Genomic DNA, 27566 nt, shown 5'->3' with positions numbered 1-27566 from the left:
GAAAGGTTGATCCAGGAGTTCCCGTCATGGCACAGCGGAAACGAACCCAACTAGGAACCATGAGGTTGTGGGTTCGATCCCTGGCTTTGCTCAGTGGGTTGAGGATCTGGTGTTGCCTTGAGCTGTGGTATAGGGCACAGGCGTGGCTCTGATCTAGCATTCCTGTGGCTCTGGCATAGGCCGGCAGCAGCAGCTCCGATTTGACCCCTAGCCTGGGAACCTCCATGTGCCACAGATGCGGCCCTAAAAAGACAAAAAAAAATCATAACCAAAACAAGGCGGTTAGTGGTTTGGGTCAGTTGGCTTGAGATTTCTCTGAACCGAGCTGGGCATCTGCTTCATGAGCCTGGAACGAGTAGCCACTTGCCTGACAGGTATTAGATGTCCCACTAAACATCCTGCCAGCCAGTCTGTGACTTTCCCACGCTGGCTGAGGACAGCGGTTCCTAGAGCGAAAGCCGTGGATGAGAAGAATCAGACGTGGAGAGGAAGAGACCACTCCTCAGAGCCAGCGGGGGACCCTTCTGCCTGGCTGGGACAGAGGCTGGTCCTGGCCTCCTGGGAAGAGGAGGGACCCAGGCTGTTCACTCCCAAGAACCAACAGGATGTTTAATTCGCTCCCTGGGAGAGCATGAAGCCGCTGCATTTTCTGTGCACTGTTGCATGAGGTCAGCCCTGGTTTCGCAGTCCCATGGGGTTTTAAGTGCAAATGGCATCTTCCTCCTGCCTCACTGTTAATGACGGCCCCAGAGACACACAGCAGTTGCCAAGAGATGGCCGGCAAGTACCAAGAATTTGTCTCACAGACCGGTTTTGGAAATGACTCTCAAAGCTTACTTGAAACGACCTTGAGAATTTATTACAGGAGAGTCTGGAGCACCTGACACCCCAGGTTCACGTTCCTTGTGAGCCACGGCTGGGCCTGCATTCCTTCCAGTTTCAGCCGTTGGAAGGTGGACCCCCACAGCCATCGGCCGGGAGTGGCCGGGGGGCCAGGAAGATGGGATAGTTTTGCTTGAATTTCTATTTAGCAACAACCAAAGCACAGGCCAAATGGTACCTCTCTTACCAGCACTTAAATCCGCTGATGGAAAAAAAGAATGTTTTATAATCTTTTTCCAGAAGGCTATATGATGATAATCTGGAAGTAAACCTCTCAGGAGCATAATAAAGAGAAAAGCTGGTTCCTCCTTTCCTGTTCACCTTTAAAGTCCCTCAAAAGGCTGAAAAGAAATCCCTTACAAATGAGAAACATGCGCATCCACTTTGTAAAAAGAAAGATCACAAAGTGTATGGCATTGACGCGGCCAGAATCCGTTTCTCAGCGCCTAAGGAGCCTGGTAGCATCGCTGCAGAGTGTTGAGCAGAACAGTCTGATCCCGGTCGTCTGAGCACTTCCAATCATCAGCCCCAGGTACACCGAGGACACCCCCGCAACCTGTGCCCCACCCCAGCTGCCACCCTCCACTGACCTGCCAGAGTGCCCGCCAAGGGCGAGGAAAGCCGCTGGGCCTTCCGGGACTCCCTGGCAGGTTCTGCCACCCCAGCCCTGACCTCAGGCAGGCCCATGAAACACAGCCCGCCTTGTGCCGCTGCCAGAGTGTGTCTGGGCAGGCCCTGTGGCTGGAGGGTTTCCTGCATGGAGGTCCGGGCAGCCTTGCTCCCCAGTTCCGTCCCCAGCGCTGGGGCAGTTACTCCAGGTAAGGCCCCAACCCTCTGTGACATGCAGCCATACGGCTCCCTGAAGCCTGCCACTCCCATCTCGCTGCCCATGGCCACACCTGGGTGTTTACAGACAGGTGAATTGACGTTAGAATAAAGCTGAGAGACAGGCTTGAAGGGAAATCTCTGTGTCCCCTGAGGGGCAGCGCCACTTTCTTTGCTTTGAGGATGGTTGAAAGTGTGTGGCCGTGGCGCCTGTGGACCACAGAGCTGCGCCTAGGTCTTGTGTGTTTCCCTAGAACTGGGAGCCACTTCCTTTGTGTCGCTTTTGGAAGGTGATGGCAGTAGTGCTGCCTAGACTTCTTTTTGCCTTTTTTAATAACAGCATTATTGAAATAAAATTTGCATACCAAAGAAGCATCCAATTAAAGTATGCAATTCAGTGTTTTTAGTATATTCAGAAGGTTGTGCAACCATCACCACAATCTGATTTTAGAACATGTTTATCCCTCCTGAAAGCATAAACCCGCTAGCCGTCACTCCCCATCCCCCATGCCACCCCCACCCCCAAGCGACCGCTAGTCTCTATGGATCGGCCCATTTTGGATGTTCTGTATAAAAGGAATCAGATAGGATATGGTCTTTGCAGACTGGCTTTTTTCATTTGGCAGGTTCTCAGGGGTCATCCATGTTGGAGCCTGTATCAGTATTTTATTTCTTTTTATTGCCAAGTAATTTTCTGTTGTAAGGATGGGCTGCACTTTGGTTCTGGTCATCAGGTGGTGGACGTGGGCGCTGTTGCCATTTTTTAGCTGTTGTGACTGTTGCTGCTGTAAGCATTTCTGCACTGGAGTTCTTGTTGTGGCTCAGGGAAACCAATCTGACTAGCATCCATGAGGATGCAGGTTCAATCCCTGGCCTCGCTCAGTGGGTTAAGGATCTGGCGTTGCCGTGAGCTGTGGCGTAGGTCGCAGACGCGGCTCAGATCTGGCATTGCTGTGGCATAGGCCGGTAGGTGTAGCTCCGATTGGATCCCTAGCCTGGGAACCTCCATGTGCCGTGGGTGAGGCCCTAAAAAAGACCAAAAAAAAAAAAAAATTCTGTACTGGTTTTCCATTCTGAGATGTAAATTCAATCTGGTAAAATGAACAGCTTCTCCAGGGCCAAGATCTCAGTGTTTACATTCTGTGAGATGGCAAAAAGTGGCTGGAAACATCTGTGTCCACGAGGATACTCATTTTCAATTTTTAATTTCATTAAATTCAGTCATAGATCAGTAAAAGTACATGATAGTCATAGAAGGGGAAGAGAAAAAACAAAATGCCAGAGAAACGTTTTCAAGAACGTTCCACCTGCTTGCCTGGCCTCCTGCACAGGTGGGCACACAATACAGGCACCCTCTCTGCTCGCCTGCCTTTCTGTCCAGCTGTCCTGGCTTTCTGCTTCTGAACCAAAGTTGACGGGCAAGACCAACGACCAAAAAAAGGAAGCCGAGCCCAAAGCCAGGGCCAAGACACAGCCTCTGCTGCTGGGTTGGAGATTCTGGAAGCCATCCTTGGGCCATTTGGAAATGTTAATGAGGCTGGCTAATTCCTCTTGGCCTTGGGTTGCCCGTGCTGAGTGTCCAGGCTCCCCCCATCCACCCTGCACCTGTCTCACTCCTCAGCGCCGTTCCAAGGGGTCTGAATGGCCCAGGCAGCTCTCTGATCTCCCGCGCTGTCTGCCTTCCTGCTGCGCATATTTAGCGCTCGCCTGAAGCTGGAACCCCAGTCCACGGTTTCTCTCCCTTGCCCGTGCCAGCTCGCAAAGGCCTTCCCTTCCCTAATTCTCTTGAATTGGTGAGTCATTTCCCACACTGACTGCTCGGTGACGAGGACACAGGGAGAGCAGTCACTTTTCTTGTCTGACCCTGCCCAGTCTTGTCCCAGGGGGCAGTCCCGGATGGCAGCCTCGCCTCGGAGATAAGACGCTCCAGCCTTGCTCTTTCTCTCTCCCAGCAAGTACAGCCGGAGAAAACAGGCCGCAGAGAGACATGTGTGGATATGGGGGGTCCCAGTTCTTAAAAAGGCTTCGAGAGGCAGAGCCGAGTCGAGTAGGACATGTCTCCAGCCAGGATGGTGGTTTACCCTGTTGTCTCTCAGTCCTTGTTGATACTCGGGTATCAAAAGAATCACACGAGGTCCAAGAAGCAGGACATCTTTCTCTAACAGCGCCTTCACGGGTCTTTGGGGCCTGCTCCCTGTCTGAGCTGCCTGGTGGCCGCAGATGGCCCGTTGGCCCTGAGTTACTCTCGGAGGGTCTCCGGGGTATCTCGCTCAGCTGCTCTCAGGTGTGAGCAGGCCGACCTGGACCCCCAGCACCGCTGATGTGTAAGGAAACTCTGAATTCAAAACAGATAGGACCCTCCATCAGTGCTTCCCAGCCTTTTTTCATTCTTGCCCACCATAGAGGCTTCTGAGACATTTTTATTTCTTAGTTTGTCCCCTCCCCTGAAATACCATTTATCTCTTTATTTACCATATTTACACATGGGATTTATGCAAATAAAATGTGCAATAGTTTTGCCCCTCAGTGTCATGCCACAACTCCTCCTCCGCCAAAGCTGCAGCGGCTTTGGGGTTTCATCTGCTCTGCTCGCTGCTGTCACCCAGAGCCTAGAACGGTACCTGGCATGTACCAGCAGCCACGTGATAAAAGGATGAGATAATTAGGCTTTGTGCCCCCCACCCCCCCAAGCCAAGCACCATGCACCTTCAAGCACAGTGATCACTTCTGGTGCCTCCAGTGCTGCCCAGGTTAGTCGGTGCCTCATGCTGACCCCCAGGGACGTGTCAGGAAGCTGACAGCCCGCTCCTCTGCTCCAAGTACAGGCTCCCGCCCTCTGGTAGCCCTGTCTGTGTGTCAAGGGCAAGTGACATTTGAGCCCCATGGAATAATTACTGCAGCCCCCAACTGTCTCTGCTTTGCATCTCCTTAACTCGCCCGTGGATTGGCAGTCACTGAGACATTCTGTTTGGTCCAGCACACCACACCGGGCTGCATCTGGGGACGCACCGGGAGAGGAGCCGGCCGGTCCTCATCAGCAATTACAAACAAGCCCTCCATTGTCAGCCGCGCCATCTGTTTTCTTGGTTCCACCAATCGGGTGCCTGTACGCCCAGCAGAGCCAGGGCTGAGGGGCTGCGGGGGAGGAGAGCCCGGGGAGCCCCTTCGTGGGGAGACCGTTGGCTCACATTAGAGATTGGAGAGGGTCAGCAGCCCGGGGCCCCGAGAAGTCAAGCCCCTGCATGCGAGGAAGACTCAGGCAGAGATGGTCTGTGATGTTCTGTGTTGCCAACCAGAGCTTTGGGGGCAAATGGAACATCTAGGCCCTAGGGCTGTTTAGAGGCCCCAGGGAAAGCATTCTGGTCAAGCACCAAGAATCAGCACAGGCTGGGAGCACTCCGCGTGTAAAGAGGGAGCGATTGACAGTGGCTGCAATGGAGTAGGACAGAGGAACCTACCGCATCATCGCAAAATTCCCAGCCCCAGAGGTTTTGGGAGGTGGGGAGGAGTGAATTGTCACTGACAGATTGGAGAACCCAGCTTCAGAGAAGCCCAGGCTTCTTCCCGAGAGCCCCACCTACAATGGCTCAGGGGCACCGCCTCCGACGGCATCCGTCTTAGAAACTGGCTCCGTCGCGGTGCCAGCCTTGGCAGGCAAGGTCAGCAGACAATCCAAGTTTACAGCGATGGCCGGGAGGACAGCAGTCTGTGTCACTGATGAATGTCCTTTGTCCGGATTTGATGCTGCTCTAGTGACAGTTTAGGAGTGTGGTGGGGGTTGGGGTGAGGAGCCTCGCACAGATAGAGGCTGCATTTGCGACAGAAGCCCACTCGAGGAATAGGCTGGCGTGGGAAGATGGGGTGATTGAGAAAAACTATCATAAAGCAAGGACGAGCTCACAGCCCCGCTTGGGTTGGGCGGGATGCTCAGATCCTGCTGCTCTGGGAGTGAGGGTGAGCTTGCGGTCCAGGCTCGCCACGACCAGGTTCCCTTCACACCTGCACGGCATGCTTCCTCCCTGGGGACTGTCATATCACAGGGGACGCCTGTACTGACTTAATACACTGTGTACCTCTCAAAAACCTGTGAAATGAAACTTGAGATGTGTAAACTTGTACACTTAGAAGGGTATCAATTACTTTTTCAGGTCACCCGTTGAATTCCAGGTGCCAGTCTTGAAAACGCTTACCTTTGACTATATTTGAGACCAAACCTGTAGGACATGTCAGGCAGCTGGAAGGGACACCACGGTCTGTGCCGCCCAGCATCTGTGGGGCTCCCAACTGCATCTGTCACACATCCTGGGAAAGCTAACGTCACCTTCATTTCACACTTACACATGTGGCCGTGTGACGGCAGCTAGAATGTCCTGCCAAGTCGAATTTCAGGTGGCTTTCCAGTTCATAATCATCTCCAAGGCTGCAGGAACACTCCAGCAGCCCAGGAACAAATGCATTATGAGCACTGTGTTCATTAGTGAGCTGAGCTGTGGGTGTCCGGGCTTGGATTCACATCTCGTTTTATGTTCTTTCCCTTCAGATTAAAATACACAAAGGCCTCGCTGCAATATTTGAACAAGGTAAGACCGACACTTCGGCGGATTGGCTCCACCACCCTGCTCTCGGGAAGGGTGACACAGGCTGAGATGCCCCCGAGGGGTCCTGCTGCCTCCCTTCCCCGTTCCAAGGCTCTGCCCTGCGTGTCTGCGCTGCCCTCCCTGGAAACCCAGCCTCCCTCCTCTCCAGCCAGACCTTTGGGTAGAATCTGACACCAGCACCTGCCATCCCAGAAAATGTCTTTGTCACCCGTCCTTTTGTGTGTGGGGGCCTTGGGGAGCCTGGGGACCCGGGGCTGCCCCCTTTTTTGTTGTGGAGCCTGGAGGAGCAGGATCTTGAGATGGGCCGATAAGACGCGGCACGTGCAGGCTGGCCTTTGACCTCTGGCCTTCATGGGGCCTCTGAGGCCGGGAATGAGGAGGGCAGGTTGTCCTGGGTCTGCTGAATGGAACAGCTGGGACAGGAAGGGCAGACAAAAGCTGGGGGAGCCCAGAGGGTGGAGAACCTGGGTCACTATGGTTTAGGACCCAGAGGGCAGCCCAGCCCAGCATGTGTGACCTTGGAAGGCCTCCCCTTTCTGCCGCAGTCTGGGGTCCAGGCCCCGTGCGTCCTGTTGGACGACAGCCACCTCGAGGCAGTGCTGGCAGAAAACCCCCAGGGGTGGCCCTGGCCGTATCCACTCCTGGGCTCATGGGAGGAAGAGAGGCCACATGAGACGATGATGCTGGGGAAGGTCGGGTGTGAGCTGTCTTTTATCAGCATCACCCGCAGCAGAGCTGCGGCAGCCGCCCATCTCTGAGTAAATGCGGGAGTGGGAGGTGGGGTCTCAGCCTCTTGGCTGATCCAGAGCGCCAGGGCCACTGCCACAGTGAGCTGACCCTCCGAGCCAACTGCCCCTTCCTAGCTCCTTGGCCACAGAATTGTTCCAACCTGGGCCCACTTGCATCACCTCCAGGGCCACATGAGCCACAAAGCCCAGGTGCGCCCGATGGCCAGGCAGCAGGCCACATAGTCCCCTCCAACAGTGGCATCCGAGTAGAAGGCTTGATTTGCAGGGACCCTCGTATCCACGCACGTCCTCCTGTTCCTCGTCCAAAGTGGAAAAGTGGGGCTGTGGTGTCCTTTGAACAGATCTCCTCACCACCCCACTTCCTGCACCACAAACAGGGCAGAGTGGGGGCAGCGTGTGCCAGAGGCCAGGGGTGGAAGGACCTGCCCTCTTTGTGGCCTGCTGGTCCGAAGCTGCCCCCTCCCCATCACTCATGGGGTGCAGTGGGCACGACAGGAGTCTTTGCTGGCTGGGGACGTGCCCCAGTGGAAGGTGGGGGCTGGAGAAATGCAGTGCCAGAGGCGGGGTGCGGTGCAGGTTCCCCCTCAGTGTGACCTCTCTGCAGCCCCTGGCGATGGGGCCGCTGCCCTCAGATGCACAAAAAGCCAGTGCTGAGGAGCGTCTCAGCTCAACAAAGTTGGCATTGCTGCCGAGCTTCAGCAGAGGACCGAGAGGGCCCCCCAATGTGCCTCCCTGGTGGGAAGCATCTAAATATTTCTGTTCTGATCCAGAATTACTTAATATCGGTCCTTTGACCATCACTTTTTCTTTCATTTACTTTTTTTTTTTTTTTTTTTTTGCTCCCCTCTCCCAATTGATCCAATTACAAAGTGGCTACAGTGGCTCCTAGTTAATAACCTGAAGTCACATCCAACTTGAAGTGAAGGTATTTCAAAATGAAATATGACCTGGGGTTGAATCAGGGCTGCCTGCTCCCCTGGACTACATGCGGACACCTGCCTCCAGCTCCAAGGGGTTGGGGCAATACCTGTTAGCAGCCCATCTCTGCTGAGGATAATGTGTAGCTGTGCTGCCTTTGTCAAGAGTAGGCTGTTTTCAAAGACCAAAACAGCTGGAGAGGGGCTCGGAGTTCTATCTCTGTCCGACCTTCCTGGGGCCGGGCTGGCGGCTCTGAATTTCCAAATAGCACAGGGGCAGACAGTCTGCTTGGGTCCAAGCGTGTTTGCAGGTATTGATTTCAGAGGCTCTCCCTGGAAACAGTAAGGTAAGGTCTGAAAGTGAGAGGAGATGCTGCCTGTGAATAAGATCACTTGCGTAAATTAATTTCGGAGGCCCCTAATAGAAATGTCAAAGGCCAGAGCCCCGGAAGTGAAGCATGTCGGGAAATGGTTAGAAAGCCTGCTTTTGAGGAAGCTCGGGGTGAAGCCAGCAGAGTTTAAAAATAGGTTCAGGGGAAGGTGATGAAACGGTCCTCCCTCGAAGCACCGCCTGGGGACCCGCCACGGCAACAGCGGCTGGGTGTTGCAGCAGCGGGCGCTGTTCCCCTGAGCAGCCCGGGGTGGCGGGTAGAGGGTAGAGGGTGGAGGGGATGACAAAAGGCAGCTTCCTTTCTCCCTCGGGAGCTAGATAGCAGCACCTCCTCTGGACTCGCTCAGTCGGTCCTGCGCTCCCATCTCAGACCCCTTGGGGAATAATCCAGTTGCAACTCACGGCGTAAAGTATCAATGTGGGAATCTGCGTAGATAGTAACAGGGCAGATCGGAGCGCTGCCCCTGGAGTTTGTCTCGGAGTCTGGGCAGGGATGCTGTGCTGGGCCCCCACCTCCATCACCAGCGCCTCTCCTCCTCCTTCGTCACTTGTCCCTTGGACAGTGAGCCTCACTGAAGATGCAGAGCCCCTGTCACGCTGCAGAGCGAGGCCTGGGAGGAAAGACCTTGGTCCGAGGGCTCATTCAGGAGACATCCCTGCACGCGCGCCACCCCGTTGCTCCTGGGAGCCGCACCCTCCCTGGAACGTGTGCCCACGAGGCCTCCCTCTGCTTCCTTCCAGGGCCCTGAGCGCCTTCCCCACGGCACCTCTTGGGGAGGAGAAGATGGATGAGACCCCCGCTTCCCCACCCAAGCCCCCAAACCCAGACTCCGGTCACGGTGGCCCAGCTGGTGCCTCAGCGAGTCCAAAGCTACAGAGGAAGCCCCAAAATGCGGCGGAGCAGACTTTCAAACCGGTGGCGGTGATATCTCAGGAGCCTGGGCTTTGAAAGAAGAAAAAGTCGCCACCCGCCAGAGACAAGCCGGCTGTCACGCAGTGCCTTTGGGGCTGCAGGCGCAGAGGGAACACGAGCCGGTTCCGGGCTTTCCTGGGGTGGGGGCAGGGTGAGCACCTGGCTCTGGACCCGGGGCTTCCTCTCACCTGTAAACCCGTCGTGTTTCACTGGGGGCTGCAGAATGCCTGTCAGCCTGTTGGAGGAGCGTTCCCCGCATTGATCCCACTCGATCTTCTGTTAGGACTGATGGTTTTACAAACTTCATCATCCCAGAGATTGGCTTTCCGTCGGGTCGGTAGCCCAGGAGAAGGTTCACCTCCTTTGCTGAATGTTTCCCACCTGGTTCCCTGATGCCCGCTACCTGGGGAGAGGTTTCCTGACCTTGACCCTAACCCTGCTGGAGGCCTCCAGGGGGTGAGAGGAAAGCTTCCATCCACAGTGCGCAGGTGATTCTAGAAACACAGGGTCCTGTCTTTCGAAAGTTCCGGTCGGTCAGGAAGCCTCCCGGTGGCGGTGCCTCACTGCCCTACCCCTCACACAGAGCTTTAGGGTGACATCCCCAGCAAGGGGTTTGCTCCCCCCACTTTTTACCCATTTTGCTCCAAGAAAGGCCTGTTGTGCCTGTTTGAAAAAAAGAAAAGCTGGGGTCAGCGAGCGTTGGGCAAAGGCTCTCTGCTAGTCACCTAGGCTCTTGCGCCATCTCCAGAGCTAGCCCTGGGCTCAGAACTGGGGAGCCCCTGGCTAAGGGCCCAGAAAGGTCCCGGCGCAGGTGCTTTCCTGCCCCCGCCCCCCTGCTCTTGCACCCATCTCTGGGCACACCCAGCCTGCCTTGGCCGCCTTCTGAGCCCACTCTCCTGGGCAAAGCTGCTGTCCTCCCCAAATGTCACTGTCCTATGGGTTTGGCTAGTCCCTGATCTTTGCAGGAGAAGGGGGTGGACCCAGGAGCCAGCCTTGCTTTGGGGACAGTGGGACCGGATTGAGAAGGGCACTCCTATTAGGAGGGGACTTGGGATTCTCAAGAGACTTGGTTTTTCTGCTTTCCAGGGGCTCAGAGGTGGGGCTTGAGGCCAGGCCCACAGCGGGGGGCAGCTGGAGCGCCATCTGAACCCCAGAGAACTGGGGACAGACAAAAGCAGCACTTGGGGCTGTCCTGTAAAAGGCCCAATTTGTTCACTTACTGGGGCTTAATGGCAACATAAAGGGTGACTGGAAGTGACAGCCTTTTTGGTGGTGTCAGCAAATGTCACGATTCTTACCTTCCCCTGGCATCCCTTCCCCAGCTTGGAGCTATTTGGGCTTTCTGGTCGGCGTGGTTCAGCCCCCATGGCGCAGACTCACACTCTTACTGCTGTCCCACTTGATATTACAAAGTTGCCAGCCCTCGCTCCTGCAGGAAGGGGCATCGCTCGTCCCTGGGCTCCCGAGTCCCACGTGAGCTCTGATCGCAGCTTCCAGGAGAACATTTCGGCCTCAACCCCTGTTGCGGAATTCTTGGATTTAGTCAAGAGTCTTGTAATCACGTTGACTTCCCCTGGACCTGTGCTCCAAGAGTCCCTTTTCTCTCCAGGAACCGGTCCTCCTGACCTGGAGTAGGAAGTGCAGTTGTAGGTAGCAGGTAAGCAGCCCTTTCTCAACGGCTTGACAACCCCACGACCCCAGGTGACACCAGCAGTTTTACGGCTCTTCTCAGTAACAGTTTTGGTTTGGAGGTTTGGAATCAGGGAACAGGGGATCTGAGCCAGGTTTGTTTGCAATCATGTGGACTTGAATCATTTTTGCTATTTGGGGTGGAAAATTGAAATGATCAAGTGTTTGGTTTTTTTTTTTTTAACTTAGAAAAGCAAATATTGTGCTTTTGTAATAAATGCCTTTCAGCAAAATTGCCAAGGGTCACTTTTCCGGTGGGGACCCACCTGAGCCACAGTGCTGAGTTGTCACATTAGTAGGTCAGCCATCTGTAAACTGAAGTGGCCCTAATTAGCCCAAAATGGTTAAGACCTGCCAGCCTCCAGGCAGGACGAGGACAGCCCCCTCACGTCTCGGCACGCTGATTTCCATCTGCAGCAAAATGCTGCTCTGCAGTCTTCCTGCATAGGGTACTTAAAAAAAATATTAGTAATTCCACAAATGACGACATTTTAAATAGCACCACCTCACGCAGACAGCAGGGAGGACATTTAGCTTGGGTAGGTGACCGTCACAGTGTCTTCTGAGGTCAAGGCTGCAGTTCCCAAGAGCCACAGCGAAGGAGTGGGCTTCAGCCTTGACTTTGGGGAGCGGCTGACCAATCAGACCCCGAGCCTTACCCCCAAGAGTCTGCGGATCCGTAGACAAGGCACATCACGTCTTCCCAACCTTCCTCAGGTGTGAACACCCGCGCCTTGTTTACTGTCACATTTGTGTCCTCTGGAGTTTGAGGGAAGCTGTCACGCTTACTGTGATGTCTTACACAGAATTGTAACCTTATAGCTGCTGGAGGGAATGTCCACATTCGAAGGCAAAGCCAACCACATGTTAGTTGCACTCAGTACCTATGTATGACAGACACATTAAGTGAATGTTTTCAGGTCAACAATATTTAGTACATGTAAATAAGGACAAAATTTGATAAATACGGTAAATTAAGTTATAGCGTGTCATTTGATTTTTATTTTGCTCTTGTTATTTAATTTTCCTGATGCTCCGCATCAGGGCTTGTGCCTAGGCAGTAGAGACCTGGTCTGTAACCCACTTTGCAGGTCGTGTGCACCCCGGTGCGCCGATGGAAGGGGCTCATGCCCAGGGACACCCATGGCTGCTGATGGCCACTGCCTGGCTCTCCAATTTGCCCTCTTTCTCTCTTTAATTCTGATTTACTGTGACAACCTAATAAAGTAGAAACACAGCACTTTGTTTCTTTTTGTTTTCATTATAGTTTGTAGACAAAGTTTATCCTGGCATCTAAAAAAAGATGGTTTACACCTGTTATCGGAGGAAGTTGTTCAAAAGTGTTATTTTTTTGTCTTTTTAGGGCCTAACCCACAGCATATGGAGGTTCCCAGGCCAGGGGTCGAATCAGAGCTGCAGCTACCAGTCTACACCACGGCCACAGCAACTTGGGATCCAAGTCATATCTGTGACCCACACCACAGCTCACGGCAATGCTGGATCCTCAACCCACTGAGCGAGGCCAGGGATCAAACCCGCGTCCTCATGGATGCTAGTCAGGTTTGTTAACTGCTGAGCCATGACCAGAACTTCAGAAGCACTTGTTTTTAACCAGAACCTCAATATGTATCCAAAACGGCAGTCAGGATGGAGACAGGGAGGTATGTGAACATGTTTATGTAAAGGTGATCTCCCAGTTCATGACATGAGATGCCCACACCCACCCACAAGAGCACCGGAGTCCAAGCATCACTGACCTCGTGTGTCCAAGTCCATCCTCGCTTCATGATTGAACAGATCCACAGTGAGCCCGGGCCCCGGCCCCATCTCTCCAGGGCAGCCCTCTGCACCAGCCACCCTTTCAGGGTCCGGAGCCCCTGACTCTGATGAGCAAGAGCCAGACATTGAGGGTTTGTCTTGTGACTAAGTGACAGACGAGACGTAGTAATGCCTCCTGTTGGGCTGAAGCTAGGTCGTGGCCCTACCTCAGGACAACCTGGCCCTACCTCAGGACAATCCAATGTCCAGTGATTCCAAAAGGGCCACTGCTCCTGGGCTACTCCATGCTCTAGACAGCAGGGGACTTCCAGGACATGAGACAATCAGGCTTTGTGAAAAGCATTCATTTGTCCATTTAGCAAATATTTGTTGAGAACCTGTTACTTACAAGACATTCTAGTGACCTCAGCAGAGATCTGGGTGTCTTCCTGGGAGCTGAGTGGAGCCTGAATCAGTTGGCTTTGTTCAGCTTTTGACTAATAGCAAGACCTCACGTGAAGGTATGTTGTGCCTTTAACATTTGGTTCCTCACGGAGTGAAGTTCAATGCAGTTGGAGAGTTTCGCCACTAGAAGCCATGGTTCCCAGCCTTAGGCTTGGAATCTTGGAATCATTAAGGAGGCTTCATAAGATCCTAAGTCCTGCCCATGCCCCACCCAGATTCTGATCCATCAGGTCTGGGCAGAAGCCCAGCATCTGTTCTTTTTAAAGCCCTCTAACCATTCTGATCTGCAAATCCATTGGGGTTGAGGCGCTCGGGTCAGCCCACTGCAATGCGTGGGGCAGCGCTCACCTGGCCCCCTCCCCCATGTGTATCCAGGAGGGGACAGGGTGGGGGGGGCCATCAGGGACACTGAGGAAGGAGCAGCCTGCTCAGTGCAGCACCCACCCTCCTAACAACCCCACTTTTGCCCCTGGCCCCAGCCCCACCATCCATTATGGATTCTTCTTAGTTTGAAAAATGGTCCTTTGACTTTCAAAGGATATTGGTATGAAAGTCTCAATGCAGCTTATTGTCTTATTTATAAAAAAAAAAAATTGGCGGGGGTGGTGGAGGGAGGTGGTATTTCCCTCTTCATACTTCCTGTGAGTGATCCTGCTCATCTTCGAAAAAATACTCATCGAATCTTCGGCCGTATCTTGCAGACCTTCTGCAGAATTCCAAGCAGAATCCAATGTCCAGTGGTTCCAAAAGGGCCACTGCTACAAATAACGCTCTTCTTGGCTTTTGTTACATGTCAGAATCCAAAGAGAGAATAGCCTTTAGGTATAGCCAGGTCATGGTATGATTTTCTCAGTATACTAGAACTCCAGCAGCTTTTATGGTCTCTGCTGTGGCGTATCTCTGAGGGAAAAGGTCAGGCTTTATGTCTGTTCACTTCTGTACGCATTCGAGCTGACCTTATGGTCCTGTGTCTGTATGTGAGCTAAATAGAGGCCACGTCAATTTATTAAAAAGTTTATGTCAAGGGGAACTATTATCGCTCACTCTTCTTTCTATAAATGGAAAATTCTTTTTTTTCTTTTTTTGGCTATCCTCACAGCATGCACAAGTTCCTGGGCCAGGGATCAAACCTGGGCTACAGCAGAGACCTGAGCCACAGCAGTGAGAGCACTGGCTTCTTAACCCACTGAGCCATCAGAGAACTCATTACAGAAATAAGAGTTCGATGAGAAATCACGTATCTTCTTTTAAAGTCAAGAAGTGAGGGACAAAGGCACACCTCTCTACAGGAAGATCAAGTGTGCTCCAGCACTCCCTGTTTGTAGGTTTTCCTATTCGCATGGTGCCCAGTTGTGCTAATGGCGTGAGATCAGACGTCCTTTGAGTTGGGGACCTTATGGAGCCCTCTTAAATGATAAAGTACCAGAAAAAAGTAGCTTTGAGATAGGATTAAGATGATGGAATAGAAAGATTGAAACTCAACCTCTCCTAAAAACAAAAAAATTCACAACTAAAGGCTGAGCACTCTTCACCCAAATGGAACGGAAACCTTAAAAAAGATATCCTACTGCAGAAGAAAAAGAGGAAGACACATCAAGAAGTAGGAGAGGCGATTTCACGATATAAACAACCCCATACCTCCAGGGTAGGAAGCCCCACAGACTGGAAACTAACTGCTTCACAGAGACTCACCTACAGGAGTGAGAGTTCTGAGCCCCACATTAAAATCTCGCATGTGGGGATCTGGCACAGGGACAAAGAGCTCCTGGAGCATCTGGCATTGAAGGCCAGTGGGGCTTGTGCACAGGAGCTTCACAGGACTGGGGGAAATGGAGACCCCATTCTTAAAAGGCACAAACAGAATTTCACCTGCACTGGGTCCCAGGGCAAAGCAAAGACTCCATGGGAATCGGGGTCAAAACTGACTGCAGTTATTGGAGGACATCCAGGGAAAACAAGGGTGAATGTGGCTTGTTGTGAGGGAAGGACATTGAAAGCAAAGCTCTCAGGAATATTCAGCAGCCATGCCTTTCTCTGGAGGTGGCCATTTCGGGAAAATCTGACCCCACCCATCAGTCAGCTGCTGAGAAGCCCCAGGGCAAACAGCACTCCAGGTGGGATCACAGCCTTGTAAACAGGCTACCTAAAGACCCCTCAGGCACACAGCTGCCTCTAATCCCATCCAGACTAAGCCCCACCCACCAGAGGGATTAGAATCGGCTTCACCTACCAGTGGGCAGGCATCAGCCCCTCCCATCAGGAAGCCTACAGCAAGCCCCCCATGCCAACTTCAGCCACAAGGGGGATAGACACCAGAAGTACGAGAGGCTACAACTCTATTATCTGTAAAAAGGTCACCACACCAAAAACCTATAAAAATGAAAAGACAGAGAACTATAACTCAGATGAGGGAGAAAGGAAAAACCCCAGAAAATCAGCTAAGTGAGGAGGAGATTCTTAGCCTCCAGGAAAAAGACTTTAGACTGTTGATGCTGAAGATGATGCAAGACATTGGAAATAAACTGGAGGCAAAGATGGATAACTTACAGGAAACACTGACCAAAGAGATACAAGATATAAAACAAACAAGAAGAGATGCAAAAAACAATAACTGAAATAAAAAATTCACTAGAAGCAGCCAACAGCAGAATGCAGGAGGCAGAAAAATGAATAAGCAAGGTGGAGGACAGATTAGTAGAAATTAAAGATGCAGAACAGAAAAGAGAAAAAAGATTGAAAACAAATGAAGAGAGTCTCAGAGAACTCTGGGACAATGTTAAATGCACCAACATCCGTATTATAGGGGTGCCAAAAGGAAAAGAGAGAGAGAAGGGGACAGAAACAATATTCCAAGAGATAATAGCCAAAAACTTCCTCAACATGGGAAAGGAACCACTCATTCAAATCCAGGAAGCACAACGTGTACCATATAAAATAAACCCAAGGAAGAATACACTGAGACACATATTAATCAAACTGACCAAAATTCAAGATTTTCTCTTTAAAGCAGTTAGGGAAAAGAAAAAAAGTAACATACAATAAGGTTATCGGCAGATTTTTCAACAGAAACTGCAGGCCAGAAGGGAGTGGCATGATATACTTAACGTGATGAAAGGAAAAAACCTCCAACCAAGATTACTTTACCTGGCAAGTCTCTCATTCAGATTTGAAGGAGAAATCAAAACCTTCACAGCTAAGCAAAAGCTGAGAGGATTCATCAACACTAAACCAGCCTTAAAACAAATACTAAAAGAACTTCTGTAGGCAGAAAAAAAAGACAGCAACAGGAAACAAAAATTCCACAAACGACAAGATTCACCAGTAAAGGTGTATATACAGTAAAGATATGAAGTCATCCATGCACAATTATACTACCAAAATCAGAAATCATGAGAAGAGGTGAGTACAAATGCAGGACACTGGAGATGAACTTGCAATTAAGAGACCAACAACTTAAAACAATCTCATATACATATAGACTCTTATATCAAAACTTCAGAATAACTGCAAACCAAAAATCTACAATTGATACACAAACAAAGAAAAATAAACTCAAATACAACACTAAAGATAGTCATCAAACCACAAGAGGAGAGAACAAGAGAAGAAGGAAAGAAAAAAGAGCAACAAAAACAAATCCAAAGCAATTAATAAAATGGCAGTGAGAACATACATATCAATAATTACCTTAAATGTGAATGGACTAAACACCCCAACCAAAAGACATAGACTGGCTGAATGGATACAAAAACAAGACCCATATATAAGTTGTCTTCAAGAGACCCACTTCATTTCTAGGGACACATACAAATGAAAGAGGATGGGAGAAAATATTTCATCCAAATGTGGATCAAAAGAAAGCTGGAGAAGCAATACTCATATCAGAAAAAACAGACTTTTAAATGAAGAATATTTTAAGGGACAAAGAAGGTCATTACATAATGATCAAAGGATCAATCCAAGAAGATGTAACAATTTTAAATATCTATGCACCCAACAATATATAAGGCAACTGCTAACAACCTTAAAAGGACAAATCGACAATAACACAATAATAGTGGGAGACTTGAACACCCCACTTACAGCAAGGGACAGATCAACCAGACAGAAAATCAATAAGGAAACACAGGCCCTGAATGATGTGTTAAACCAGATGGACTTAATAGACATTTATAGGACATTCCATCCAAAAGCAACAGAATACACACTCTTCTCAAGTGCACATGGAACATTCTCTAAGACTGATCACATCCTGGGCTACAAATCCAACCTTGGTAACTTTAAAAAAATTGAAATCATATCAAGCATCTTTTCTGACCACAATGCTATAGGACTGGATATCAACAACAAGAAAAAAACTGCAAAAAACACAAACACGTGGAGACTAAACAACATGCTGCTAAACAACCAATGGATCACTGAAGAAATCAGAGAGGAAATTAAAACATACCTAGCAGCAAATGACAACAAAGATACGACACTCCAAAACCTATGGGTGGAGCAAAAGCCGTTCTAAGAGGAAAGTTTATAGCAATACAAGCCCACCTCAGGAAACAAGAAAAAGCTCAAATAAACAAGCTACCTTTACATCTAAAGCAGCTCGAGACAGAAGAACAGACAAGACCTAAAGTTAGTAGAAGGGAAGAAATCATAAAGATCAGAGCAGAAATCAATGAAATAGAAACAAACAAAACCAGAGAAAAGACCAATGAAACGAAAAGCTGGTTCTTTGAAAAGATCAACAAAATTGATAAACCCTTAGCCAGACTTATCAACCAAAAAAGTGAGAGGACTCAAATCAATAAAATTAGAAACGAAAGAGGAGAAATAACAACGGACATCACCGAAATACGAAGGATCATAAGAGAACTACTATATGCAACTATATGCCAATAAAACAGAAAACCTAGAAGAAATGGACAAATTCTTAGAAAAGTACAATCTTCCTAGACTAAACCAAGATGGAATAGAAAAGATGAATGGACCCATCACAAGAACTGAAATTGAAACTGTGATTTAAAAACTTCCAACAAACAAAAGTCCAGGACCAGATGGCTTCACAGGCAAATTCTATCAAACATTTAGAGAAGAGCTAACACCTCTCCTTCTGAAACTATTTCCAAAAATTGCAGAGGAAGGGATACTCCCAAACTCATTGTATGAGGCCACCATCACCCTGATACCAAAACCAGACAAAGACACCACAAAAAAAGAAAACCACAGGCCAATTTCACTGGTGAACATCAATGCAAAAATCCTCAACAAAATACTAGCAAACCGCATCCAACAATACATTAAAAGGATTGTACATCATGATCAAGGGGGATTTATCCCAGGGATGCAAGGGTTCTTCAATATCCGCAAATCCATCAGTGTGATACACCACATTAACAAACTGAAGAATAAAAACCACATGATCCTCTCAATAGATGGGGGAAAAGCCTTTGACAAAATCCAACACCCATTTCTGATAAAAACCCTCCAGAAAGTGAGCATAACAGGAACCTACCTCAACATGATAAAGGCCATATACGACCAACCCACAGCTAACATCACTCTCAATGGTGAAAAGCTGAAAGAATTCCCAGTGAGATCAGGAACAAGACAAGGATGTCCACTCTCGCCACTACTCTTCAACATAGCTCTGGAAGTGCTAGCCACAGCAATCAGAGAAGTAAAGGAAATAAATGGAATCCAAATTGGGAAGGAATAAGTAAAACTATCACTATTTTCAGATGACATGATACTACACCTCGAGAATCCTAAAGACTCTACCAGAAAACTGTTAGAGCTCATCCACAAATTTGGCAAAGTCACAGGATACAAAATTAATACACAGAAATCGATGGCATTTCTATACACTAACAATGAAAGAGCAGAAAGAGAAATTAGGGAAGCAATCCCGTTTCCCATCACATCCAAAAGAATAAAGTACCTAGGAGTAAGCCTACCTAAAGAGACAAAAGACCTGTACTCTGAAAACCATAAGCCACTGATGAAAGAAATCAAAGATGACATAAATAGAAGGAAAGATATACCCTGCTCATGGATTGGAAGAGTTAATATGATCAAAATGACTATACTACCTAAGGCAATCTACAGATTCAATGCAATCCCTATCAAATTACCAAGGACATTTTTCACAGAACTCAAACAAAATATTTTAAAGTTTGTTTGGAGGCACAAAAGACCCAGAATAGCCAAAACCATCCAGAAAAAGAAAAATGGAGCTGGAGGAATCAGGCTCCCAGACTTCAGACTATACTACAAAGCAACAGTCGTCAAACCCACATGGTACTGGCACAAAGACAGAAATATAGATCGGTGGAACAGGATAGAAAGCCCAGAATTAAACCCAGGCACCTACAGCCAACTCATCTATGACAAAGGAGGCAAGGATATACAATGGAGAAAGGACGGCCTGTTCACTAAGTGGTGCTGGGAAAATTGCACAGCCACATGGAAAAGAATGAAATTAGAACACTCCCTAACACCATACACAAAAAGAAACTCCAAATGGATTAAAGACCTAGATATAAGACCAGACACCATAAAACTCTTCGAGGACAACATAGGCTAAACTCTCTCTTACATAAACGACAGCAACATCTTCTCAGATCCACCTCTTAGAGTATTGACAATAAAAACACAAACAAACAAATGGGACCCAATCAAACTTAAAAAGTTTCTGCACAGCAAAGGAAACCCTAAACAAAACAAAAAGACAACCCACAGAATGGGAGAAAATGTTTGCAAGTGAATCAACTGGCAAGGGATTCATCTCCAAAATTTATCAACACCTTCTGCAGCTCCATACCAAAAAAACAACCAACCCCATCCAAAAATGGGCAGAAGATCTAAACAGACAGTTCTCCAAAGAAGACATACGGATGGCCAAAAAACACATGAAAATGTGTTCAACATCACTCATGATTAGAGAAATGCAAATCAAAACCACAATGAGGTACCACCTTACACCAGCCAGAATGGCCATCATCCAAAAGTCTACAAACAATAAGTGCTAGAGAGGGTATGGAGAAAAAGGAACCCTAGTACACTGTTGGTGGGATTGTAAATTGGTGCAACCACTGTGGAAAGCAGTATGGAGATGCCTCAGAAAACTAAACATAGGACTACCATTTGACCTAGCAATCCCACTCCTGGGCATCTATCCAGAGAAAACCACGACTCGCAAAGACACATGTACTCCAGTGTTCATTTCAGCACTATTTACAATAGCCAAGACATGGAAACAACCTAAATGTCCATCAGCAGAGGAGTGGATCAAGAAGAGGTGGTACATATACACAATGGAATATTACTCAGCCACTAAAAGGAATGAAATACTGGCATTTTTAGCAACATGGATGGACCTAGAAACTATCATGCTAAGTGAAGTCAGCCATACAATGAGACACCAACATCAAATGCTTTCACTGACATGTGGAATCTGAAAAAAGGACAGACTGAACTTCTTTGCAGAGCAGATACTGACTCACAGACATCGAAAAACTTATGGTCTCTGGAGGAGACAGTTTGGGGGGTGAGGGGATGTGCTTGGGTTATGGGATGGAAATCCTGTGAATGATCATTATACTACTACAGATGTGATATTCATTTGAGTAATAAAATAAATAAAATGAAATCACTATAAAAAATAATAAAATGACTGCCACAAGGCAGTGAAAAATAATTTATTCAAAAAAAAAGAAAGAATAAAGTAGCTTTTTCTCATGTGGAACATGCACTGAAAGTGACATTCCTATAAAATGTGAAAAGAGGGATTTCCCTGGTGGCACAGCAGGTTAAGGATCCAGCATTGTCACTGCTATGGCTTGGATCACAGCTGTGGCTCAGGTGCTATCCTAGGCCAGGGAACTTCATGCTGAGGGCACAGCCAGAAAAAAAAAAAAAAAAAAAAAAGGAAAATGTTAGTACCAGGAAGTAAAAATCCTTGAGGGAAAAAAAAAAAAAGAAGTGAGGGCCATGGAAGTGGAGCCCAGTGGCATTCATCTGTGCAATCTGGCCACACGATGGACAGACCCCTAGTTGGAGAGGCCATCCCCACACTCCCACCGTCTCTTTATACAGATGATGAAACCTGGCTCCTTGGGGGTCTCACAGCTGGAAAGTGGAGCTCCAGGTGGGAGCCGAGTTCCCCAGACCCATTTCTTGACAACACCCCCCTCCCCGGGCAGTCCCTTTTCTTTTTTGGTGTATTTTTTTTTTAGGGCCACGCCCATGGCATGTGGAAATACCAAGGCCAGGGGTCAAATCAGAGCTATAACTGCTGCCCTATACCACAGCCACAACAATGCCACATCCGAGTCACATCTGTAACCTACACCATAGCTCACAGCAATGCCAGATCCTTAACCCACTGAGCGAGGCCGGGGATTGAACACGCGTCCTCATGGATACTGATAGGGTTCATTACCGCTGAGCCACAACATTTACTCCAAGCAGTCCCTGTTCTTAACAGGTACATGGAATATTTATTGAAAATGTGGTTTCCATGTTCCCTTCAGCCATCCCACACACGTTTCCCTGAGGTCAAGTCTGAAGACAACTGACCTCCTCACTTGGATCAAGCCCAGCATGGAGCAGGCTCCCAGTGGGCAGAGGAAAGGCCACTGGGATAGTCCTGCCTGGGGTTCGGGAACCCTTGGCTAATAACACCTCTCTGGAAAGATGACATGCTCATGTGGTCATATCTGAGCAGTAGGCTCACAGCACAGAGCCTGGAGCAGGAGTGGCTTCCTGGGCTGGACAGGGTAATGGTGACAGCCGGCAGGCCTGCCACCTTTTGGAAGGGCCCCTCCACTCTGCACACACACACTTAGAGGGTGCACTTTGGCCAAAAGTCTCTGTCTGTTGTCTCCTGAGAAAAGTTTCACGTTCAGGAGCCCAAGAGAAAGAAGGTACAGATACAGACCCCTCCCTGAACTCATGTGCCCCAAGGATGGCCCTGGAGAGCAGGGGGAAGGGCACGGCCCCCCACCCCATGCCAAGGTCTCTGCACACTGCCCATCATGGCTCCAGCCCCAACTCCTGCCCAGATGACGAAATGAGGCCAGCTAACCACCCAGCAAGGCAGGAGGTTCCTCAGAAAACTAAATATAGAACTACCATATGATCCAGCAATCCCACTCCTAGGCATATATCTGGACAAAACTACAATTCAAAAAGATACGTACACCCCTATGTTCACAGCAGCACTATTCACAATGGCCAAGACATGGAAACAACTTAAATGTCCATCACCAGATGAATGGATTAAAAGTTGTGTTACGTATACACAATGGAATAGTACTCAGCCATAAAAAAGAACGAAATGGATGCAACTAGGATTCTCATACTAAGTGAAGTCAGAAAGAGAAAGACAAATACCATATGATATCACTTATATGTGGAATCTAAAATATGGCACAAATGAACCTATGTACAAAACAAACATCACAAACATAGAGAACAGACTTGTGGTTGCTGTGGGGAGAGGGGAGGAAGTGGGATGGACGGGGAGTTTGGGGTCGGTAGATGCAAACTCTTACATTTGAATGGATAAGCAATGAAGTTCTGCTGTGCAGCACAGGGAATTATATCTAGTCTCTTGGGGTAGAACATGATGGCATGAGCCAAAGGATGTATATGTACGTATGACTGGGTCACTATACTGCACAGCAGAAATTGATGCAACACTGTAAATCACCTACACTCTAATTTTAAAAAAAAAAAAAAGGAAGTGGGGAATAACAAAGAAAAAATACTTTTTTTTGGCCTTTTAGGGCTGCACCTGCAACATATAGTGGTTCCCAGGCTAGGGGTCTAATCAGAGCTACAGCGGCCGGCCTACACCACAGCCACAGCCACGCCAGATCCCGAGCCGCATCTGCGACCTACACCACAGCTCAGGGCAAGGCCAAATCCTTAACCCACTGAGCAAGGCCAGGGATTGAACCCGCAACCTCAAGGTTCCTAGTTGGATTTCTTTCCACTGAGCCACGACGGGAACTCTGAAAGAAAAAAAAAAAAAAAAAAAAACTTTTAAAACCGAAGTCTCCACTCTCCCAAGTTAAATTGGATGAGAGGAAGGGAGTAAGGATTTATAAGCAGCCATCATGGTGACAAACATTTATCTGGAAGATTCTGCTTCTCTGGACCATGTCAGACATGGAAAACACTGACTAGATATTTTTTTAAAAAAACATTCAAACTGAAACATCCCCACCTCCCTACTGTACAGCACAGGGAACTCTATCCAGTCCCTTGGGATAGACCATAAGGGAAGATAATATAAGAAAGGGAATGTATATATACGACCGGGTCACCTTGCTATACTGCAGACATTGGCCCAGCATTGTAAATCCACTATACTTTCATTAAAAACAAAACCTGAGAAAAATTCTTTTAAAAAACCAAAATATTCCCACCTGAAATATCAGACGACATTGTGCATGGGATCGAAATTCAAAACATTATTGTAGGAACTAAAGAAGACGTGACTACATCTCTCTCTGGGACAAGAAAGCCGTTTCCCCGTGTGTCCCGCTGTAATGTTCAATCTTCCACTTACACGTGCTGCTCTCCCTCCAGCAAGACGCTGGTGGCGTTGGACAGAAGATCTTTTCCATAAAGGAGTCACGCTCGCCAGCTTCCAGCTTAGCGCGGGGTCCTGGGGGCCTGAAAATTGGAAAGTGGCTCCGGGGCGGGCGTGAAGTGGGCTGGGGCTTGCTATTAGAGCGCCTGAAAGGAGCCTCCTGACTTCAGAAAACAGCCTGGCAAAGAAAAGCTCTTTCCCTTGCACGCTCAGGGACAGCGCTCTGCGGCGCCGAGGGCGGAGGCGAGCACTTCTGATCAATATTCCCTGAGAAACGGCCGCCAGGCTAAGAGCAGGCGAGGCCCCCGACGGGCTGCCTGCCCTCCTTCCCTCCCTCCCCGTGGCACAGCTCCCTCCCCGTGGCACAGCGCCCGCCCGCCCGCCCGTGGCAAACCTGTCCCCGACACTTTCATGGCCTCACCTCCTCCTGCCTTTAGAAAATGCCACCTCGTTTTGTCTTCCACATCGCAGGCTGAGGACACGGCCCCTGGAAGCAGCAACTGCCACCACTTTCCTCCGGGAAATCTTGGCATCTGCGCCTTAGGCGCTGGGAAAAGTGAAGCCCTCTAGCAGGTCCACCTGGACGAGAGGCCAGAGGCCCGCAGAAAAGGCAAAACAGCAGCTTCTCTTAATCAAGGAAGATTGATGACTAATCACCACCGAAGCGTTAACAAAATTGCCCAAGTATAGATGTGTACGTCACATGGTGTGTTTCTATACCTTTTTTTTTTTTTTTCCGTCTAAAACTAATGGTCTGGAGTTCCCGTTGTGGCGCAATGGAAATGACGAATCCGACTAGTGTCCTTGAGGATGCAGGTTCGATCTCTGGCCTTGCTTAGTGGGTTGGGAATCTGCCGTTGCTGTGAGCTGTGGTGTAGGTCACAGACTCGGCTTGGATCCTGCATTGCTGTGGCTGTGGCGTAGCCCGGCAGATACAGCTCTGATTCAAACCCTAGCCTGGGAACTTGCATATGCCTCAGGTGTGGCCCTAAAAAGAAAAAAAATAAAACGAATGATTTGCCCTCCTTCCCACCCCCCACCCCTCATCAACAGGCAGTTTCTCTGCAGATGAATGCAAATTCACAGACACAGGATCTCCTTGTTTGCAAAAATAGCATCCGACACACAATATTGCGTGACTTTACAATATGTCCTGGGCAACCCCCCCATGTGTCCTTTTTAATAGTTGCCTATTATTCCTCAGGGACCGTGCACCTTTCCTGGCTCAACCATCGGTGGACTGGTGATCGGTCACCAGTGTCTGTTACACCAAACGCACCTGTGATCGACACTCTCTCACCTTGCTGCTGACACGTTGCTGCTGCTTTGATTTCTGTGAAATCATCTCCCAAATGGGAAACTACTGAGGCAGAAGGTAGGTGTCATTTCTTTGAGAATTGTATAAAATTCTTGTACATTTAGCCTCCTGTTGATTTGGGGGGAAGCTAAATATTTCCTCCTGTTTCTTTACCAACCACAGGCCCATCTTTGTGAATCGTGCATTTGTTTCCTCCGTTAATCTGTTACGGTCTTCATGTTTTTCTTCTCGATTTTTCTGAGCTTTTAGGTAATTAAGTTTGGAGCAAAACACGTGTTCGTAGTTAGCTCTTGGCATCCACTGTCCTTTTCAAGTGAAAAATGTTAAGTATGAAAAAAAAGTGAAAGAAAGTGGATATAATTTCAGCCCGGGTAGATGACCTGCTTGTTTTAGAATTCTGGAACATCAGCTCGGGATCTATGAAAAAATGAAGGTATGTCTTTCCATGCTCACAGGAGGGAGCTCATTAAGTTGCCCATCAGCCTAAAAAAAGGAAACATCGTTTTAAGGCAGGGGGTGTACCCAGGAGTTCCACGTCATGGTGCAGCAGAAACAAATGTGACTAGGAACTGTGAGGTTGCAGGTTCGATCCCTGGGCTCCCTCAGGGGTTGAGGATCTGGCGTTGCCGTGAGCTGTGGTGTAGGTTGCAGACATGGCTCGGAGCCCACGTTGCTATTGTGGCCAGCAGCTGTAGCTCCGATTGGACCCCTAGCCTGGAAACCTCCATATGCTGCAGGTGTGGCCCTAAAAAGCAAAAAATAAATAAAGGGGGGGGACCCAGGTAAAAGGCAGACTTTCAGCCACGATAAAAGTGAGGCTTCTGCTCAGCCTGCCCCCCCACACCCCTTTTTCTTTCTCCCATGGTAGCATTCCAAGGAATTTCCTAATTTTGAGGAAATACCTGAAAATACTAACATATATGCATCCAAGTCCATCCTAAGTTCAGCTTTTGTTGTAGATGGAACACAGGCCGGGGGGTCAGAGAGCACCGGCTTCCAGCTCCAGCTGCACACTCCCCGTGTGGCCTCCAGCCCTTGCGTCCTAACCATTCTGGCTCCTGTTCTTCACCTGTGAATTAGGGTAACCGTACCTTTGGGGTGACCCCGGGGATCATCACCCCTGGTGGGCACCCTCGAGGGGTCCCTCCCACAGGATTCAAAGAAGACCCGAGGGAACCAAGGACACAGCATAGGTGACGGTGTTAGCCTTCCCAGATTAGGTCATAAAAATGTTGCACCTCCCACCTCCCCCTCGGACAAGTGACTCTGGAAAAAGGCAGGATGCGGCAAGGACAGACCGCCAGCCGGGAGAGGGCGCCGTTCTGGAAGTGAGCCTCCAGTCCACCCAGCCTTCACTTGACTACAGCCCCAGCTGACCTCTCACCTTAACTTCATGAGGGGACCCAAACCAGAACCTTCCAGCGAGGCTGCTTCTGAATTCCTGACCCACTGAAACAATGAAACGTAATAAATGACTCTCGCTGCTTAAGTCTCTAAGTTTGGGGTCGGTTTGTTGTTGCATGGTTGTAGTCACCCTGACATTGACCTATTGGCTGGTTGGAAGATGCCCTTGAAAAAAACCACGCATCTGACGTTACTTTCAATGGCACGAGGGGAGAGACGATGATGAGCCCCATTCCTCCAGACCCGACAACATCACTTCCCAGATGGAGCGCTATGCCTGGGAGACAGAGACCCGGGTTCTGATCCCTCCACGTGGTAGACAAAGAGCGTTGTAGTGTCGGGCAAAGCATGCCACATTCACAGGCATTTCCCTTATCCAGACTCGTGACTCTGAATACTTTCCACGGAGAGCTGATGTGAAGACCAGATAGGAACATTCACATTCAAATACCTGGAAACCAGACAATGCTTTAAAAATATAAGGTGTATTCCTGTTAACTCTTCATACACAACACGTCACCTGAGATGTAGCGACTTCAAGTGACAGTCACTTTATTACTCCCTCTCATGGTTCTGGGGTGATGGGGCCCAGCCGGGCTCTCTCCCCCGGGCTCTGTCCCGCTGGTGTTCCCAGACAGCCAAGGGGCCAGGTCATCTTGGGGCCTCAGCTCCTCCCTGTGTGTCTGGGGTGGATCCCGGCTGCTGACTAAGATCTTGTCTCTGGCCATCAGCCCACCACCCACATGTGGCCTCTGTGTGCACCTTGGGCTTCCCCACGGCATGGCATCTGAGCGCCCCAAGAGAGACCTAGGAGAAGGTGCTGGCCTATCCCGTCCTGGGCTCAGAAGTCCCACAGTGTCACTCCCACTGCATTTGGTTGGAGGAGGCGGGACAAAGCTCTGCTCAGTTTCAAGGGAGGTGAAAAGTGCATCCAGGAGTTTGCAGAAATGTTTTTCAAACCTCCACCCAGGGACAGTCACATTAGATAATATTTCAAATAGTGTTCTCAGAGTTCCTGCTGTGGTGCAATGGGATCGGTGGTGTCTCTGGGGCGCTGGGA

General features: G+C 49.2%; 1 protein-coding gene and 1 long non-coding RNA gene across 6 annotated transcripts in view; one reads left to right on the top strand and one right to left on the bottom strand.

Annotated features, from left to right (window-relative positions):
- RALGAPA2 (Ral GTPase activating protein catalytic alpha subunit 2) overlaps positions 1–12204 on the top strand; it is a 271136-nt gene extending 258932 nt beyond the window's left edge. For 2 of the 5 annotated variants that reach the window (XR_002340063.1, XM_021078026.1), the window contains 2 exons: positions 6248–6287; positions 9104–12204. Coding sequence is in view for 4 of the 5 variants with exons in the window: in XM_021078026.1 (XP_020933685.1) it covers positions 6248–6252 (5 nt within the window). In the remaining variant the exon portion in view is untranslated. The remainder of the gene's footprint in view (positions 1–6247; positions 6288–9103) is intronic. The other 3 variants (XM_021078032.1, XM_021078029.1, XM_021078030.1) reach the window with 2 other exon arrangements.
- On the bottom strand, positions 7749–12400 carry LOC110257455. The gene is made up of 2 exons (XR_002340064.1): positions 10574–12400; positions 7749–9938 (listed from the first exon to the last, which is right to left on the bottom strand). It is a non-coding gene; the product is annotated as an uncharacterized LOC110257455 (long non-coding RNA).

Source organism: Sus scrofa, chromosome 17, assembly GCF_000003025.6.
Source record: "Sus scrofa isolate TJ Tabasco breed Duroc chromosome 17, Sscrofa11.1, whole genome shotgun sequence".
NCBI classification, from domain to species: Eukaryota; Metazoa; Chordata; class Mammalia; order Artiodactyla; family Suidae; genus Sus; species Sus scrofa.
The sequence above is the reverse complement of the archived record's forward strand: the minus strand, read 5'-3'. Positions and strand labels throughout refer to the sequence as shown.